The 20693-nt window shown below is 44.2% G+C and overlaps 1 protein-coding gene across 1 annotated transcript in view; it reads right to left on the bottom strand.

The window, feature by feature from the left end:
* Nucleotides 1-20693, bottom strand: part of LOC124556492 (ETS-related transcription factor Elf-1-like) — a 157689-nt gene that overhangs the window by 31113 nt on the left and 105883 nt on the right. Inside the window, exon 2 of the mRNA XM_047130449.1 lies at nt 16053-16312. Coding sequence (XP_046986405.1) covers nt 16053-16312 — 260 coding nt within the window. The remainder of the gene's footprint in view (nt 1-16052; nt 16313-20693) is intronic.

The following is a 20693-nucleotide window of genomic DNA, read 5'->3' as shown; positions in this document are numbered from 1 at the left end:
TCTCTCTGCATTCTTTACCTAGTTACTAAAAAATAGTACTGCCATTAGTTACTATAAATAGCTGTATTCTAAGCTAAGCCTTTCGATTTGTCATCATCCTCAGGCTTCTTAAAGTCAGTACATTTGTTGTTCTATGCGCCTTGACCTTTTGCCAAAGGCCTCTTGCTGGCAAATGCGCACAACAACTGACTCTAGACTCCAATAATTGGCAGCGCCGTTGCTCTTTTACAGGCCTCTTCTGTGGATTTTTTCATATTTTCATCCATTTGTTGCCAGATAAGTAGCTCTCCTTTCAAAGCTACAAAACAAGTGAGATCGTCTTTGTTTGGTTCAGCGCTTTGCAAAACATGCTGTATTATCTTTATCATTAACGTTTTACGATAGCAATTTTTGTAGATGGTCGATTCTTTGTAGCTGAATTGTATGGAGTCTTAATGACATTTCATGTAACAAATGATCGAGAAAATGTATTAACACTGACAGACGGTAATACTCTTCCAGAAACTGTCTGAAAATTTGGTCTCTTCAAAGCATAACTGTACTTTGCTACGTAAACAGAGTGCCACCTGTAAGTATTTCCGAAAGTTCTCCATCTATTAGTAATAGTGTCTATTTATCTATGTATACAAATTGTATTCGCGGCTTCACTTCTTGTTGAAAGGCACAGTGAGTAATCCTTAAGGTACAAATATTACAAACGTGACTGTAGCTCTGTCTGTCTGTCAACGTTTCACTAGAGAACCACTGAATCGAATTTGATGATGTTTGTTATGAAGATAGCTTGAATCCTGAGGAAGAGCATAGGTTACTTAAAAAAGTTAAATCAGTAGGGAGAGGTGATAGTAGTCGACAATAGTGAATCAAGGCAGCAAAACGTTTGTTGCCAATGCATTCATTTACAATACGTTGCACAGGTGATAAGAGCTACGTCAAACTGGAAAGTACGAAACTGTAGATCTCAAATAGATCAGCACAAAAGTCCACGAGGGCATATACTTATCTTTTACGGTTCACCCATAATCATTACTTTTGTCTTTTGATTGCACGTGGCGCAGCGAATCCGAAGGACATCACAAACAATTATTATCGTTGGTGAACCATCAAACTTAAACATATGTTCTTACGGAATTTTTTATAGATTTTTTTAGATTAGTATTTTAGTATGACATAGTGATTAGGCAGCGTGTTGCTCCTGGTAAACTCTTTATTTTATATAGCAGATTACCTTTAAACGACTGAACAAACTTTCATCAGAAATATGTCACGACAATTCTGATTAAACTAGCCTTCAAATAAATAAAAGATCTGAATTGTAATCGACGCATTCGTGTCGAAGCTGTGATGCCATAGGCATAACAAGGCGTTAAACTTATAATATCTGACTTCGTACCATGGGGCAGCAGAGGGGACAGCTCAATCGTGGGCTTTGCTTCTCTGATACTTACTCACTGTAACAATACTACAGATACGCGCACGAAGTCGCGAGTAAAAGCTTTTTGTATATATAAATACATAAATAGACACTATTACTAATCGATGGAGAACTTTCGGAAATACTTACAGGTGGAATTCTACACTCCTGGAAATGGAAAAAAGAACACATTGACACCGGTGTGTCAGACCCACCATACTTGCTCCGGACACTGCGAGAGGGCTGTACAAGCAATGATCACACGCACGGCACAGCGGACACACCAGGAACCGTGGTGTTGGCCGTCGAATGGCGCTAGCTGCGCAGCATTTGTGCACCGCCGCCGTCAGTGTCAGCCAGTTTGCCGTGGCATACGGAGCTCCATCGCAGTCTTTAACACTAGTAGCATGCCGCGACAGCGTGGACGTGAACCGTATGTGCAGTTGACGGACTTTGAGCGAGGGCGTATAGTGGACATGCGGGAGGCCGGGTGGACGTACCGCCGAATTGCTCAACACGTGGGGCGTGAGGTCTCCACAGTACATCGATGTTGTCGCCAGTGGTCGGCGGAAGGTGCACGTGCCCGTCGACCTGGGACCGGACCGCAGCGACGCACGGATGCACGCCAAGACCGTAGGATCCCACGCAGTGCCGTAGGGGACCGCACCGCCACTTCCCAGCAAATTAGGGACACTGTTGCTCCTGGGGTATCGGCGAGGACCATTCGCAACCGTCTCCATGAAGCTGGGCTACGGTCCCGCACGCCGTTAGGCCGTCTTCCGCTCACGCCCCAACATCGTGCAGCCCGCCTCCAGGGGTGTCGCGACAGGCGTGAATGGAGGGACGAATGGAGACGTGTCGTCTTCAGCGATGAGAGTCGCTTCTGCCTTGGTGCCAATGATGTTCGTATGCGTGTTTGGCGCCGTGCAGGTGAGCGCCACAATCAGGACTGCATACGACAGAGGCACACAGGGCCAACACCCGGCATCATGGTGTGGGGAGCGATCTCCTACACTGGCCGTACACCACTGGTGATCGTCGAGGGGACACTGAATAGTGCACGGTACATCCAAACCGACATCGAACCCATCGTTCTACCATTCCTAGACCGGCAAGGGAACTTGCTGTTCCAACAGGACAATGCACGTCCGCATGTATCCCGTGCCACCCAACGTGCTCTAGAAGGTGTAAGTCAACTACCCTGGCCAGCAAGATCTCCGGATCTGTCCCCCATTGAGCATGTTTGGGACTGGATGAAGCGTCGTCTCACGCGGTCTGCACGTCCAGCACGAACGCTGGTCCAACTGAGGCGCCAGGTGGAAATGGCATGGCAAGCCGTTCCACAGGACTACATTCAGCATCTCTACGATCGTCTCCATGGGAGAATAGCAGCCTGCATTGCTGCGAAAGGTGGATATACACTGTACTAGTGCCGACATTGTGCATGCTCTGTTGCCTGTGTCTATGTGCCTGTGGTTCTGTCAGTGTGATCATGTGATGTATCTGACCCCAGGAATGTGTCAATAAAGTTTCCCCTTCCTGGGACAATGAATTCACGGTGTTCTTATTTCAATTTCCAGGAGTGTATTTACTTAGCAGTGTACAGCTACGCTTTGACAGACCAACAGAAGAGTATTACCGTCCGTCAGTGTTCATACGTTTCCTCCATCATCTGCTACATTAAATGTCATTAAGACTCCATACAACTCAGCTGCAAAGAATCGGCCATCTACAAAAATTGCTGTCGCAAAACGTTAATGATAAAGATGTAGAGCACGTTCTGCGAGGTGCTGAACCCTATAAAGACGATCGCACTTGTTTTGTAGCTTTGAAGGTAGAGCTACTAATCTGGCAAGAAGTGGATGAAAATATGAAAAAGCTCCCAGTGCAAGCCTACAAAACAGCACCGGCGCTGCCAATTATTGGAGTCTTGTGTCAGTTGATGTGCACATTTTATGTAACAACCAGAACTGCAGAGAGATTTTTCTCGACCTTTCGTCATCTGAAAACATATCTTTGCAACAGGTCGACAGAAGATCGTTTAAACGGACTGGCGCTGATGCATATCCATCAAGATATTGCTTCAACGATGAATTCTGCGGGCTTTCAAACAATAAAGAATGAAATGATGTTGGTGTGAAGGCCCTAAACTACGTACCCTCAGACTCAAAGTTGAAATATTAAAAGTTTTGGCTGGTTTCGTTGTCTAGGGCTGGGATACGTAGTTCCCGCATTACAAGCCAAATACTGCAGAGTCTACAGTATACAATGTGAATATACACATGAATCGAATGGTCGAAGGTTCCTATCACTCAGCGTAGAAATTTATAAATAAAAGATTGCAATAAATAAAATCTGCAAGTACTATCTTAATGACTTTAAATGATGAGTACGATAGCAGAAGTACTTTTGAGAATGTCGTATATTTCTGAAAAACACTTATTGGATTCGATGGTCCAGCAATTAAATAAAAGATAAGTTGAATAACAGGGAAACAATAGATTCCTACTGTACGTAATTATTTATGAACGACAACATAGCTCGCGAGATATTCACTTCTAAACGCATACTACGTCTTCACTGCAGAAACCTCGGAAATCTCACAAGTTTACAAGTCCGCACTCCGAAGTACAGTATTTAACTGACGCAATGGACATTATATATTTCAATTTTTTTATGATTCACGTAATAAATAAACATTACAAAGGTACATGTTTTTACCACTATGATTTATCGCGGCACAGATTTCAGAGTCAGTCATACTAAATATTGGAGCACCATCTGAGTACTACGGCCCCAAATGTTAGTCGCCAACAGATTCGGAACAGATTGGCCCTTTTCTTTTAATGTCGACAACTGTCCACATTCGTGAGGGCTGGGATCTGTGCTATCTTCGATTGGTACCTAATTTCCCTATTTATGAGGTTATCTGCTAGCCTATCTCCTTTTGGCATTCTTACAATGTAACTCCAATAACAAGGCGTGCAACAAGTTCACGCTTCCAGTGCCACTAGAATATATGGGATGCTTGTTTTGTTGAAATTTGCGTGAAGTATGAAATCGATATCAAGCTCGAAAACCTTTTATGGCACTGTGCTCTGTGTACGACGCTCTTACTGTGCGGAATAAGAATATTTCGCCTAAAGGGTAAGGTTGCATGGTATTGCTGAGTGAGAGACCGAAGAGGGGTTGTGCAGTCCCCTATTAGGAATGGCTTTGTCCTTTGTCTCCTTATGCTACGGTGGCAAGTTCCCCTTATGAAGTGTGCGTTGTGTGTACGTCTAGGGTAGCTGACTTTGTTGCGTGCTTGTGTAGTTTAGTGTCATTTTTTCCACTGTCATAGACGTTCAGAGAGAACGAAGACGGTTAAATTCGGCACGTAGTATACTCTAAGAATGCTGTTACGGTGGCACTGATAATGGTCGACAGGCGTCATCGCCAGAAGTTGCCCGATCACATCAGCCGACAGCTTGGTCACAGTGAGTCCGACCTCCTCCGTCAGTTTTCTGTGGGGTGGATGTCACGACACTTCTGTGCTTAGACGAGTCTTGCACAGCGGCTTTTGCTATTAAAACGACGGTCAGTGCATGTGAATAAGCTATATCTTTTTCAAGAAGAACGTGGCGTCTTCCATGCACTCTTTCTTCAGTTACTGGAACAACCATTACGTGCCAGAGATGTTTCGTAGTGATACTGAAAAGCAAGTTCACAAACACCCTCCATTGCTCCAAATAAATTCAGCAAAACATGCATATGTCAGATAACGAACATTGACTGCCATTGAGCATATGTGTGACAGACATGTATAAATTTTAGAATAAGACACTATGAAAACCTGCAGCGCAGAAAAGTGTCAGCCGCACAAACTTCACATTTTCAAACGCTTTCCTGGCACAGAAACCGAGCGAGTAGCTAGCACACTGGATTCGCATTCAGGAGGACGACGGTTCAGATACCCGTCAAGCCATCCACATTCTCGTTTTCCGTGATTTCCTTAAATCGCTTAGTGGATTGTTCTTTTGAAAAGGGCATGACTGACTTCCTTCCCTAACCTCCCCAAATTCGAGCTAGTGCTCCGTCTCTAATGACCTCCTTGTCGACGGGACGTTAAACTTCAATCTTCCTTGTTCCTGGTATAGAAACACCAGCAAGCAGCATTTTTAGACAGCTTGCTGCCCACCCACCACAGCCCGAAGAAGATCCACTGCTGTAAATTTAAGCATCAATACTGACATACTCCATATTGCCCATATTGCTCATTTGAAGATAGCCTTTATTGACGTTATAAACTGGACTGAAAATTTCAGATGCAGATTGTGCCTTTGCTGCAGATGACACGATGCATTACGTATAGATATGAGGCTCAAATGGGTAGAGAGTAAGCCGGCCGGAGTGGCCGTGCGGTTCTGGGCGCGCTACAGTCAGGAGCCGAGCGGCCGCTACGGTCGCAGGTTCGAATCCTGCCTCGGGCATGGATGTGTGTGATGTCCTTAGGTTAGTTAGGTTTAATTAGTTCTAAGTTCTAGGCGACTGATGACCTCAGAAGTTAAGTCGCATAGTGCTCAGAGACATTTGAACCATTTTTTGGGTAGAGAGTAACAGAGCATGAGAAATGCTATATAATGTAACGTTCAGTTAATTATTATTAAATTTTTAAGTTCTTAGAAACTTGTGGTTTCCAATAAAGCGCCAGCCACTGTGGCCGAGCGGTTCTAGGCGCTTCAGTTCGGAACCGTGCTGCTGCTACGGTCGCAGGTTCGAATCATGCCTCGGGCATGGATGTGTGTGATATCCTTAGGTTAGTTAGGTTTTAGTAGTTCTAAGTCAAGGGCTGATGACCTCAGATGTTAAGTCCCATAGTGCTTAGAGCCATTTGAACCATTTTTTCCAATAAAGCGTCGATCTCACACCATGTATCCCGAGAGATATCTCTGTTATATAAATTTATCGTCCTCAAGACGAGATAAACTCTTTCTTGCTTGTACTAAACTTATATTGTTCTCACAATCCATGTTTTGCGTGTGGGGGCTGATTTGAATCCCGCCGACATCGTCCGAAGTCTGTGCGTTTGGGGGTTAAAATCGGTTGCATTGAGCCAGCACACGCACTGGTGTACTGATTTGTAAATATCGCCTGTCTTCAGCCGATGTCGGTCGGCGGCGGCATCCCACTACCTCGGTACCACTGTAACCGCTGCCTGAGTAGGTTGCCGGGCTTAACGTCCCATCTGACGAAGGGATCATCATTGACGGTCTCACACATCTTCGTCCAGTGAGATAATGTGGCGCGATTTGGTCTTTAACCTGGGACACTGATACAGCCTGGTGATCAGCAGCTATATACCACCACTTATCCTCCCTCTGCAGGTCAAATACTGGCAAGTTTTCTTCCACCCCCAAAACTCGAAGTGAATATTTCCAAGTATTATACCACTTCAGAAGCGTGCGTTACCGATCTCGCGTACAGAGGCGGACATGTTTGGCAGAATCTATCATATCTGTTATCTGATTTTATTTATGTTATAGTATGCGTTTCATCCTTTTGTTTTGCTGACGTATGAGTATGTCACGTTGGAGAATATATAGGGGGCAGTCAAATGAAAACGAGACAGATGGCAAAAAAGGAACTAAACTATTTATTATTTAAATTGTAACTGTCATAACTGTTAATAAATTTATCCCACTGCCAGACAAAATGGTCACGCCTTCCTAGAAAAATGTTTGCAACTGCTTACGGAACCATGATTGAAACCAGGTGTGCATCTCTTTGTCCGAAGCAAATCGATGATCACAAATGTATTTCTACAGGACTCCAACAATATGCAAATCGAATGCGGGGATATATGTAGGATGTGTAAGGGCCTCCCAGCGAAACTTCTACAATGTAAACGAAACAACCTTGATTGCATGGATCATCCACCACCATCCTCCATACAATCCCGACCTCTCCCCATGCGGTTTCCATAACTTTATTTTTGGAGCCCTGAAGAAAGACATCCAAGGCCGTTGATTTGCTTCAGACGAACAGATGCACGTCTGGGTACAATCACGATTCCGTAGGCAACTGCAAGTATTATTCTATGAAGGCACTGACAGTCTCGCCTCACAGTGTGATAAATAAATTAGCAGTTACGGCGATTACTTTTGGAATAATTAACAGTTTACTTACATTTTTGCATCTGTCTCGTTTTCATTTGGCTGCCCCTTATAACAGCGCGGCGCATGACGCGTCCTATTGGCTTCAAGAACGAAAAAGTTTTACGTGGAGCACAAAAGGCGAATGAATTTTACGAAATTAAAGGCACTCAATTGTTGGTTGTTGTTCTTTATTTGTTTTCCCCATTATTTCAACGTGGCGGTTCGGCTTTCCGCAACTGTTGAAACGTAAAGTAATGAACAAGCAGCTCAAGTTGGAGAAGTAATTTATTATCATCATTGACTTCTACCGGATGGTTATAATAAAAGTGCAGGTGCTCACAGAGGTCCAGCGTAAACTGTAATTATCGTATGGCACCGAAACTTGGTAGATATTCTAATGCGTTAAGGCACAACCGATTTACACTAGAAAAAAGTTAGTTCCTATTGTGGCTACCAGGTGCAGATTTTGCGCTGTGAATGCCGTTGTGGCCGAGCGGTTCTAGGCGCTTCAGTCCGGAACCGCGCTGCTGCTACGGTCGCAGGTTCGAATCCTGCTTCGGGCATGGATGTGTGTGATGTCCTTAGGTTAATTAGGTTTAAGTAGTTCTGCGTCTAGGGGACTGATGACCTCAGATGTTAAGTCCCGTAGTGCTCAGAGCCATTTTTTGAATGCAAGAGAGACCTATAGAAATGTTTCCGTATGTAATGGATTAGGATTGGGACATGGGGAGGAAAGGTGAAACAAGTGGGAAAAACATACTGTTGGTTTTATTATTAACCACCGCTTAAACAATTTCTTCAATATGAACACCGGAGACGTCGACAAGATGCTGTACAGCACCAGATTTGCATCTGGTTGCCAAAATTGGAACTAATTTTTTCCAGCGTAAATCGGTTCCGTATTAACGCATAATCATATTCACCGATTTTCGCCGCCATACGACAATTACAAACCGCACTGAACCTCCGTGAGTAGCTGCACCTTAATTATAACCAGCTAGTAATAATATACCGGGTGATCAAAAAATCAGTATAAATTTGAAAACTGAATAAATCACGGAATAATGTAGATAGAGAGGTACAAATTGACACACATGCTTGGAATGACATGGGGTTTTATTAGAACCAAAAAAGTACAAAAGTTCAAAAAATGTCCAACAGATGGCGCTTCATCTGATCAGAATAGCAATAATTAGCATAACAAAGTAAGACAAAGCAAAGATGATGTTCTTTACAGGAAATGCTGAATATGTCCTCCATCATTCCTCAACAATAGCTGTAGTCGAGGAATAATGTTGTGAACAGCACTGTAATGCATGTCCGGAGCTATGGTGTGGCATTGGCGTCGGATGTTATCTTTCAGCAGCCTTATAGATGTCGGTCGATCACGATACACTTGCAACTTCAGGTAACCCCAAAGCCAATAATCGCACGGACTGAGGTCTGGGGACCTGTGAGGCCAAGCATGACGAAAGTAGCGGCTGAGCCCACGATCATCACCAAACGACGCGCGCAAGAGATCTTTCACGCGTCTAGCAATATAGGGTGGATCTAATAAAGCCCCATGTCCAAGCATTATTCCGTGGTTTATTAAGTTTTCAAATTTATACTGACTTTTTGATCTCCGCGTATAATCATCTTCATGTATTCAACGAAGAAAATTGTAGCTATGTTGGAACAGGGAGAGTCAAATTTACAATCTAGGTCAACTATTAATGCAAGGGAAGAGAAAGAAATAGAAAGTTAACATCTCTTCAGAGCGTAATGTAATACATACACTGATACCCAAAACATTACGACCACTGCCCACCACGAGATTAAATGCCGCCTGGTGGCGTTGCGGACACGTGACACGATAAGGTAAATGTGGACTGTGAACCAGAAGTCCATCAAAAAACTTTCAGAGGCTGTTCATGGTACCTTCTGAGTATCTTGGTATCAGGGCCCCATGGTCTCCGACGGGTCGATACAGAGTAATAATTAAGTTATTCAGTTCGCTACCCCTGTTATCTTTGTTTCTGAGAAAACACCTTCGCAACAGCGTAAAAGCCTGTAATATTTAATTGCCAAAACATACTACACGAAATACAGGATTTGGTTCTACGCAGGCGACTATGTACAGCTGACGTGGTTGGCGTCGCTACGCGGACAGCTCAAATAAGCGTCGTTGTTCCACTTTTCCTTTGCTTTCCGTTACACTACACACGAGGTGCACATCGACCAATTCTACATCAGTAAACATATCCATACTACTGCCGTGTATCATTGTTAACGAGAAATAAACACTGTCGGAAAAGAACAAAGCCCTACACAGAACCGAGCAGTACTGAATGCAAACTTGAGTGTAATGACTTAAAGACGGCATTACTGTTATCAACATCACATTCCTTGAGCACATGAAAACAAGACATACAGCACATATCTGCATCTTCATCTACATACATATTCCAAAGGCCACCGTAGGGTGCGTGGCGAACCATACCGTGTACCAATATTAGTCATTTCCTTTCCTGTTCCACTCGCAAACAGAGCGAGGGAATGAGCCCTAATTTTTCGTATCTTAGCTTTGTGGTCCTTACGCGCGATGTATGTTGGAGGCAGTAGAATCGATCGGCAGTCAGCTTCAAATGCCGGTTCTCTACATTTTCTCAACAGTGTTTCTCGAAAAGAACATTGCTTTCCCTCCAAGGATTCCCATCTCCGTAACACTTACATGTTGTTCAAACCTACCGGTAATAAATCTAGCAGTCCGTTTCTGAATTGCTTCGATGTCTTCCTTTAATCCGACCTGGTACGGATCCCAAACATCCGAGCAGTACTCAAGAATAGGTCGCACCAGCTTCCTATATGCGGTTTTCTTTACAGGCGAACCACTCTTACCAATAAACCGAAGTCGACTATCCGCCTTTGCTACCATAGTTCTCACATGCTCGTGCCATCTCATATCGCTTTCCAGCGTTACGCCCAGATATGTAAAGAACTTGACTGTGTCAAGTACGACACTAGTAATACTGTATCCGAACATTAAAGGTTTGATCTCCCTACTCATACGCATTAACTCACATTTCTCCACATTTAGGGCTAGCTGCCGTTCATCACATAGACTGAAAATTTTGTCTAAGTCGTCTTGTATCTTCCTACAGTCACTTCGGCACCTTACCGGACACCACGGCATCATCAGCAAACAATCGAAGATTGCTGCTCTCCTTGTCCACCAAATCATTTATGTATATATAGAAAAACAGCGGTCCTATCACTCTTCCCTGGGGCACTCCTGACGATACCCTTGTCTCCGATGAACACTCGCCATCGAGGACAACGTACTGGGTTCTATTACTTAAGAAGTCTTCGAGGCACTCGCATATCTGTGAACTTATTCCATATGCTCGTACCTTCGTTAACAGCCTGCAATGGGGCACCGTGTCAAATGCTTTACGGAAATCTAGAAGTATGGAATTTTCCTGTTGCCCTTTACCCATAGCTCGCAGTACTTCATGTGAGAAAAGAGAAATCTGAGTTTCGCAGGAACGATGGTTTCTATAACCAAACTGATTCGCTGACACAAGCTTCTCAGTCTCAAGAAAGTTTATTATATTCGAACAGAGAATATGTTCAAGGACTCTACAGCAAACAGAAGTCAGGGATACTAAAACGTAATTTTGCAGGTCAGTTCTTTTACCCTTCTTATATACTGCAGTCACCTGCGCTTTTTTCAAGTCGCTTTAGACTTTGGGTTGAGCGGGAGATTCGCAATAAATGCAAATCAGGTAAGGGGCCAACGCCATAAAGTACTCTGTAAAATCGAATTGGGATTCCATCCGGACCTGGTGATTTATTTCCTTTCAAATCATTCAGTTGTTTCTCTACACCAGGGATGCTTTTTACTATGTCGTCCATACGGGAGTTGGAGTCAAATGACCGTATGCTTGTTCGATTTTCCTGTGTGAATGATTTCTTGAGCATGAAATTTAAAATTTCGGCTTTCAAAATGATTGATTCTGAGCGCTATGGGACTTAACATCTATGGTCAGCAGTCCCCTAGAACTCAGAACTACTTAAACCTATCTAACCTAAGGACATCACACAACACCCAGTCATCACGAGGCAGAGAAAATCCCTGACCCCGCCGGGAATCGAACCCGGGCGTGGGAAGCGAGAACGCTACCGCACGACCACGAGATGCGGGCTTCGGCTTTCATTTCGATACCTTCAACTGCCATAAAAGACTCGTCAGCAAGGGACTGAATGGAAGCCTTAGACCCGGTTAGCGATTTTACACAAGACCAGAATTTCCTCGGGTTCTCTCAAAAGCGTTAAAATGTGTGTGAAATCTTATGGGACTTAACTGCTAAGGTCATCAGTCTCTAAGCTTACACACTACTTAACTTAAATTATCATAAGGACAAACACACACAACCACGCCCGAGGGAGAACTCCAACCTCCGCCGGGACCAGCTGCACAGTCCATGACTGCAGCGCCCGAGACCGCTCGGCTAACCCCCCGCGGCTCGGGTGCTCTGCCAGATATTTTGCTAAGGTGTGACGGTGGTAACTGTTGTAAGCTTCGCGCGTAGTTCTTTTCACAGACGTCCGAATCTCTACTAAGCTTCGCTTGTCGTCATTCGTGTGTTCCATTTTGAACCGAGAGTGCAACAGCCTCTGCTTCCGCAGTATCATCCAGATTTCATTACTGAACCATGTTGGGTCTTTTCCATACTTTATCCTCCTACTAGGCACATAACTCTCCATACCACTATTTACAATCTGCTTGAACTTCGCCCATAATTCCTCTACATGCATCTTTCTGTAACTATGTGATGGCAGTTCACTGTCTAAGTGAAATAATATCCTTGATATTTGAAGTGTTGGCCCTATTTTCAGTGCGATACAGATACAAAGCTAACTGGGGAAAGAAACCAAACGAAATGCAATAACTCTGTAGCGAGCCGCCAGAGACCGTGTGTCCCTCACAAGAAAATGCTCTGAAGGTATCTCTGAATAACCTTTGAAAGTTGGCGGTGGAGCTCTGACACGCCGCCTATAAGCGAAGATGTGGAATCATTCTAACCACGATATCGGCTGCAAATAGGGAAATCGACTAATTATAAACGAGTTTGACAAAGTGAAGATTGTTATGGCACGATGCTTAGGAACGAGCATATTGGAAACGGTGAGACTGACCGGTTGTCTGCGTACTTCTGTCGTGAGCGTCTATGGGAAGTGGTTCAAGGGCGGTGAAACCATGAGTAGACGACAAGGTGTTGGACGTTCTCGGCTCATCACAGAATGTGGAAGAGGAGGAGGAGTTGGAGATCATTGTTTAACGCCCCGTCCACATCGAGGTCATTAGAGACGGAGCGCAAGCTCGGATTAGGGAATGATGGAGAACGTAAGCGACCGTGCCATTTCGAAAGAACAATCCCAACTTTGAGCGATTTAGGGGAATCACGGAAAACCTAAATCTGGATGGTGGCAAGCGGGTTTATGTCGTCGTCTTCCCGAATGGGAGTCCAGTTCCAGTGTGCTAACCACTACACCACATCGATTAGTAGACTGTAGAGGTCCGAGGCTTGCCCACTGTTTAAAGCAGAATAGGTGGTAATCTGTGGCAGTTTTCGTAACAGAGTAAAATGCTGGTGTACGTACAAATATTTAAGAGCGCACAGTTCAGCGCAGTTGTTGAACATGGGAATCTATGTTGAACCAACCATGTCGTCAATCACGATTGCAGTGGGCACGAGATCAACGAAACTGGACCGAGAATCAATGGAAAAGTGTCATTGAGTCGGAAGAATCACATTTCGAGTTACAGTAGGTCGATGGTCGAGTCTTGATTCGCCGTCATGCAGGCGAAAATCTGCTCGAAAAATGAACCGCGCCAAGGAAGCAAGCCGGTAGCTTTAGTGTTATGCTATGGGTACCATTAACTTAGCCTTTCATGGGACCTATAATAGTAAATGAAGGCACGATGAGACCTGATAACTATGTGGACACTGTTGCGGATCACCTGCATCCCTTCATGCTTAGTGTCTACCCGACAGCGAAGGCATCCTCCATCAGGACAACTGTCCGTACCACAAGACTAGAATCATGCTACAGTCGATTGGGGAGGATAATAGTGAACTCACAGTGATATCTTGGCCACCAAATCCGCCTGATCTGAACCGGACCTGGGACGCTATCACTTGCAGCTCCGCGCCCACAATCCATCGGCACATAATACACGGGAATTGCGTGATCTTTGCATAGACATCTGGTGCCAGCTACATCCGGAGACCCACCAACGAGTTTTCGAATCCATGTCATACAGACTGTCTGCTGTACTGCTTTCCAAAAGTGGACCAGTGCACTATTAAGCAGGTGGTCATAATGTTGTGACAAATCTATGTCTGTAAGGGCAAACATCGATTACAGTTCGTACCTGCTGGTTAACTACGTAACTAGTAGCCACTTGTACCGTAAACGCATTTATTAACTTCAGTGTAGTATTACATATAGAAGCTGCGTTGAAAACTTTTACTTACCTACGTGTCACACTTTTGTCTCAATGGTTGTTGATTTCCCTACTTGCATTTTTAGTTAAAGACGATTGCTAATTTCAACGCAGTGTTTCTGATGTATGTACAATATTCCACGGTGAACACTTAAGGATGATTATATGTTAATTGAAACCGGAACATAAGTAAATCACTCAGGCAGCTGGAACTGCTTTTTCACTATTATTATTCTTTACACTGGGAAAAAACTGGAATCTATGATTTGACAATAAGTGGAAGGCAGAACATTAGTATCAGCGAGGCTAGCAACAACTTTTTTGTAATTTTTTTTCTTACAAATAGAAGTAGCCACACGGTCCAGTCACCTTAACGTGACCACCACCTACGTTCGATGTCAATGCGCAATAAAAACTCATCGAAGATAGATGGCAGCACGAGCAATGGAGAGTATGTAAAGTGTGTCAGGGGAAGCGGAAAACAGTGCAGTCGTTGTCGCAATGCGGAAATGGATCGATTTTTCTGACCTCCAAAGAGTCATAGTCATTGGCTTTCAAGCCAAGGGTGGAAACATTTCCGAAACGGCTAAATTGTAAACTGTTTGCGTGCCTCCGTCGTTAAAGTATACCGTATGTAGCAAACTAAACTAAACTAAACTAAACTCCGTCCGAACAGGCCTTGCAAGGCCCAACGGTACCGACCGGCCGCCGTGTCCTCCTCTCAGCCAAGGGGCTTCACTGGATGCGGATTCGAAGGGGCATGTGGTCAGCACACCGCTCTCCTGGCCGTTGTCAGACCGGAGCCGCTACTTCTACTCAAGTACCTCCTCAGTTTGCCTCACAAGGGCTGAGTGTAGCCCGCTTGCCAACAGCGCTCGGCAGACCGGACGGTCACCCATCCAAGTGCTAGCCCATCCCTACAGCGCTTAACTTAGGTGATATGAGGGGAACCGGTCTTACCACTGCGGCAAGGCCGTTGGCACGTAGCAAAATGGCGCCATCCAAAATAGGCGCCGAGGCAACTATGGTGCAGCACGGGCCGTAGATGACAAAGATGAACAATGGTTGCAGACATGTGCACTGGTTGATAGACTTACAACTTTTGAGCAACCGACTGTTAAACTAAGGGGCTACTACAGTGTCTTCTCAACGACTGTTCAGCGAACGTTGCTACGTATGGCCCTCACAGCAGGTGAGTTCATGCACCCATGCTGACTAGTTCATCAGCGATGAAGGTTGAAATTTGCACGCCAATACCGTAACTTTTCAGATGAATCCTGTTTTATGTTCCATTGGACAGATGATCGTTGGCATATACGGAGTGAAACGTCTGAAAGCGAACACCCTGCAACAATCGTTGAAAGCGTCGAGGCCAGAAGCGGGAGCGTTACGGTCCGGGGAATGTTTTCGTACATTCCCTGAACGATCTCGTCATTATGGAAGGCATAATGAATCAACACAAGTATGAATCTATCCTTGAGGAACCTGTCCACCCCTACATGCAGTTTGTTTTTCCTTAGCACAATGGCATCTACAGCAGGACAATGCAACGTGTTACACAGCTAGTATATGTACGTGGTTGGACGAGCACCGTACACCCCCGGCCACAAAGCTCTTCGGATTTAAACACAATCGAGATTCTGTGGGACCACGTCGATCACTCTGTTCGCGCCATTGATCCTCAACCGAAGAACATAGCGCAGCTGGCCACGGAAATGGAGTCGTTATGGCTCTGCATGCTTGGCAGTACCATCCGGAACCTCACTGACTCACTTCCTGCACGTCTCGCGCTGCGAAAGGTGATTATTCAGACTTTTGACAAGAGGTCACATTAATGTGACTGGACAGTGTATTAACATGACTAGACAATGTACATCCAGATACCATATTTGTACCAAGAAGAAACAGAAGTTTGGCCTCAAAGCATCTACTAGATTTTTCACTAGTTTGTGCCATCGTATATCGAGGACCTATGTTCTGTCTCGTTGAGGTATCTGAATACTGTGCGTACCTGTAGACGAACTTCTGGCCGAGCACCTTCTTGATGATGTTCTTGTCATAATAGTAGCGCAGAGCGCGGCTCAGCTTGTCGTAGTTCATGTTGGTCTTGTTCTTGCGCAGTCCCCATAGTCTCGCCACCTCCTCCGCGTTGACCAGCTTGAATTCTCCATCGTTATTAGTCCACGCTATGATGCTCGTGTACTGGTTGCTAATGAGCAACTCCAGCAGGAACTGCCAGAGTGTCACGTTTGTCTCCATGCCAGACTGATGCTGGAACACACAAACCCGGTACATTTACATCTTCTAGAGACCTAAGGGAAACCACAAAAACTACGAAAGTTCAGTAATATACGATTGGTGTACTCTACCAGTGCCTACATAACAGTACAAAAGCACGCAGTGTGATCTTCTCACTGAATAAAGAGCAATCTGAACAATATGCATTTGATACTGGCATGAACTTTGCTCCGTTTCTTTTGATGCTGAACGAACTGTAGTAACACTGTAGCTATAGAAAAGTAGTCAAATAGAATATGGCCTGAACCTCAGCATACTTGCACATAGTTAAATTCTCAGTAGTTTCGCTCAATTTCTTCAAAATTAAGCGAGTGCTCAGCTGTACGAATGCTCACTAAGGAGGAACCCCATAGATGAATCTATAAACAATATCGCGAAGTGAATAACGTGGCACACAGTCGAGAAAAAGGATCAAGTACTGCTACCGAACGGCTAGGGTTGAGACAAAAAAGGCATCTTCAACTATCTTGAGATCTGAAATGCTTAGATAATCAGTGAGTAATTGCGGTGTTGAACAGTGTCACGTTTGTCTCCATGTCCGACTGATGCTGTATCACTCAACACCCGGTAGATTTACATCTTCTAGAGAACTAAGGAAAACCACAAATACTACGAAAGTTCAATAATATACTATTGGTGTACCCTACCAGTGCCTACATAACAGTATAGAAGCACGCAGTGTCATCTTCTCATTGAATAAAGAGCAACCTGAACAATATGCATTTGACACTGGCATGAACTTTGCTCCGTTTCTTTTGATGCTGAACCAACTCTAGTAGCACTGTAGCTATAGAATTGTAAAAACTGAAGGATCAAGAAGGATACATGTGGCTACAATGAATTTCTTATCATAAATTAGGTACATATAGAGTAGCGCTCCACTAAAACTACGGTTCTGTGGTATCAGTTCAAATGGTTCAAATGGCTCTGAGCACTATGGGACTTAACATCTTAGGTCATCAGTCTCCTAGAACTTAGAACTACTTAAACCTAACTAACCTAAGGACATCACACAACACCCAGCCATCACGAGGCAGAGAAAATCCCTGACCCCGCCGGGAATCGAACCCGGAAACCCGGGCGTGGGAAGCGAGAACTCTACCGCACGACCACGAGATGCGGGCGTGGTTTCAGTACAACACATAAATGACGTAGTAAATGGTAGCTTTACCGGCAGTACTGGTAGCATTGCGAGGGAAAGAAACATAAATGAATGTGTGAGAGAGAAAGTGGGAGCCAATCACTTCTCTTTGTTCTTTGTTTGTTTGTTTTGCGCATAATTAGAACCGCACATCGTTCGGCATTAGTCCATTGTGTATTTCATAACCTTAAAAAATATAAATTGCATTTTATAAGTAATAAAAATTAAAATATGTGGATAAAAATCTCAGGACGATATCGCGACAATTCCTTTTTTATCGATCTTGGCCTATGATTTTTTATCCACATATTTTAACACAACAGGTCGCATATCTTCTCATCTGACAATGTCAAATAACAACGAAATAAAAATTAGTTGACCACGTAACTTCTGATCTCTTATGTAACAAAAACAATTACTTCTGATGCAAGTACAGTTTACAAGCACAAACATAAAAAATAAATATAAATGTAATTATTGTTTACATTTATACTCAGCAGAACGTTTATCATCATGATCAAAGGCAAGTGTTTCCTCTTATTATTGATAAGTGCGTAAGTTGTTTAGCAACACCAGAAGCATGTTTCATATAAGATCGGCGAAAGATTGAAGTGGTATTTCATATGTACTTTTTTAAGTTTACCATTTTTTGCGGCAGTTACGTTTTCTAGCGCTATGTGGTAAATCTGTATTGTTTTATCATTTTTATTACAGCAGCCCTCTTTTTCACGCTAAATATCAACAATTTTCGAATAAAATCTCACTTAAACATAGATAATTTCAGTTTTGCTATAATACTGTTTATTTTTAAGTAACAGACCGGAGAATAATGTGTAAAACAAAAATGTTCCGTCGACAATGAAATCGTCAGAGGCGGAGCACACACTGAGGTTACATAAATGATGGAATAGCAATATGCACATATACAAATGGCAGAAGCATCGCCCACACAAGGTATAAACGGGTGGTGCATTGGCGAAGCTGTCATTTGTACTCAGGTGATTAATGTAATATAACACTAGCAATAATGATCCGTATTGTGAGGGCTATGGTCTTTCCAGTTGTGATGTATGGATGTGAGACCTGGACCATTAGAAAGGCTGAACGGAGAAGAATTGACTTCTTCGAGTTGTGGTGTTGGAGGAAACTTCTTAGAGTTCCATGGACTGCAAAGAGAACCAACAGATCAATATTGGAGCAAATTAAACCAGATTTCTCCCTGGAAGGTCTAATGTTAAAACAAAAGCTGACCTACTTTGGACACACAATGCGAAGGCATGCCTCGCTGGAAAAAACATTAATGCTGGGGAAGATTGAAGGAACTAGAAGAAGAGGACGTCAGAGGATGAGATGGATCGATGGCATCACAGAAGCAATGTGTTCCAACCTGGAAGGTCTACGGGAGAAAGTGCAAGACAGGAAAAAGTGGCGTGATTTGGTTCGTGGGGTCACGAAGAGTCGGAACCGACTAATCGAATAGAGAGAGAGAGAGAGATTAATGTGAAAAGATTTCCCGCTGATTAAGGCCGCACGACGGGAACTTACAGACTCTGAACGCGCAATGGTAGTTGGAGCTACACACATAGGATATTATATTTTGGAAATCTTTACGGATTTCAGTATTTCGAGGTCCTCAGCGCCAAGAGTGTGCAGAGAATACCAACTTTCAGGCATTACCTCTCCCCACGGACAACGCAGTGGCCGACGGCCTTAACGACCGAGCGCAACGGCGTTTACATAGATTTGTCAGTGCGTGAAATAACCTCAGGTATCAATGTGGAAAGTACGACGAACGTATTCGTTAGGAGAGTCTGCGAAATTTCGTGTTAAGGACCGACGCGAGTGCCTTTGCTAACAACACGGCATCGCCTGCAGCGCCTCTGCTGGGATCGTAACCATATCGGTTGAACACTAGAAAACTGAAAAACTGTGGCCTGGTTAAATGAGTCCCGATTTCCGTTGGTAAGAGCTGATGACAGGGCTGAATGTGGCGCAGAGCCCACGAAGGCGTGGAGCCAAGTTGTTAACAATGCACTGTGCAAGCTGGTGGTGGCTCCGTAATGGTGTGGGCTGTGTTTACATGGGATGGACTCAGTCCTCTAGTTTAACTGAACCGATCATTTTCTGTAAATCGTTATGTTCGGCTACCTAGAGACGATATGCCGCTATTCAAGTACTTCATGCTCCCAAATAACGACGGAATTTGTATGGGTGATAATGCGCCATGGCAGAACACTATGGACAATTCGAGCGAATGATTTGGCCACCCAGATTGCCCAACATGAATCCAATAGAACATTTGTGGGACATAATCGAGAGGTCAGTACGTGCACAACGTCCTACATCGACAACACTTTTACAATTATGCATGGCTGTAGAGATAGCATGGCTCAATATTTCTGCAGAGGACTACCAACGACTTTTTGAGACCACACCACGTCGAACAACTTCTCTACGCCGGGAAAAAAGAAGTAAGACACGATAAAACGAGATATCCAATGATTTTTGTCACTTCAGTATAGATCGGATTGGTTACGGATGGCGAAGGTAGTCGAGCGTGATCTTTCTAAGGAGCACACTGGCATTTGCCTCTAGTCGTTTAGGGGGATCACCGAAAACCTGAATTCGGAAGGTCTGACTGGGATTTGACCACTGTTCTACAGAATGGGAATCCAGTGCTTTAGCACTGCACCACTTTGCTCTGTAAGTTCACTCGAGAGAGGGATCAGCTCTGCTATGTGTACGCCAGCATTCAGCAGTCTTAACCACTTACTGTTGCACATGACAAATAAATTGTTCCGCAGTGGTCGTTAAAATACTGTTACTGAAGAGTCACTACCGGTTTTGCACCAATAGATTGGTTGGTTGGTTGGTTTGGGGAAGGAGACCAGACAGCGTGGTCATCGGTCTCATCGGATTAGGGAAGGATTGGGAAGGAATTCGGCCGTGCCCTTTCAGAGGAACCATCCCGGCATTTGCCTGAAGTGATTTAGGGAAATCACGGAAAACCTAAATCAGGATGGCCGGACGCGGGATTGAACCGTCGACCTCCCGAATGCGAGTCCAGAGTGTGCACCAATAGAGATGCGTCTTCAGATGATAGGTTTTTTAAACAGCCATCGCGCGACAAAGTGACTGCCTAGAGTCAGGGAACTTCTCCCTGTTATAAATTTTGTGAACTGTTTAGAATTAACCAAAAAATGGCTCTGAGCA

This window comes from Schistocerca americana, chromosome X (genome assembly GCF_021461395.2).
Source record: "Schistocerca americana isolate TAMUIC-IGC-003095 chromosome X, iqSchAmer2.1, whole genome shotgun sequence".
Lineage (NCBI taxonomy): Eukaryota > Metazoa > Arthropoda > Insecta > Orthoptera > Acrididae > Schistocerca > Schistocerca americana.
The sequence above is the reverse complement of the archived record's forward strand: the minus strand, read 5'-3'. Positions and strand labels throughout refer to the sequence as shown.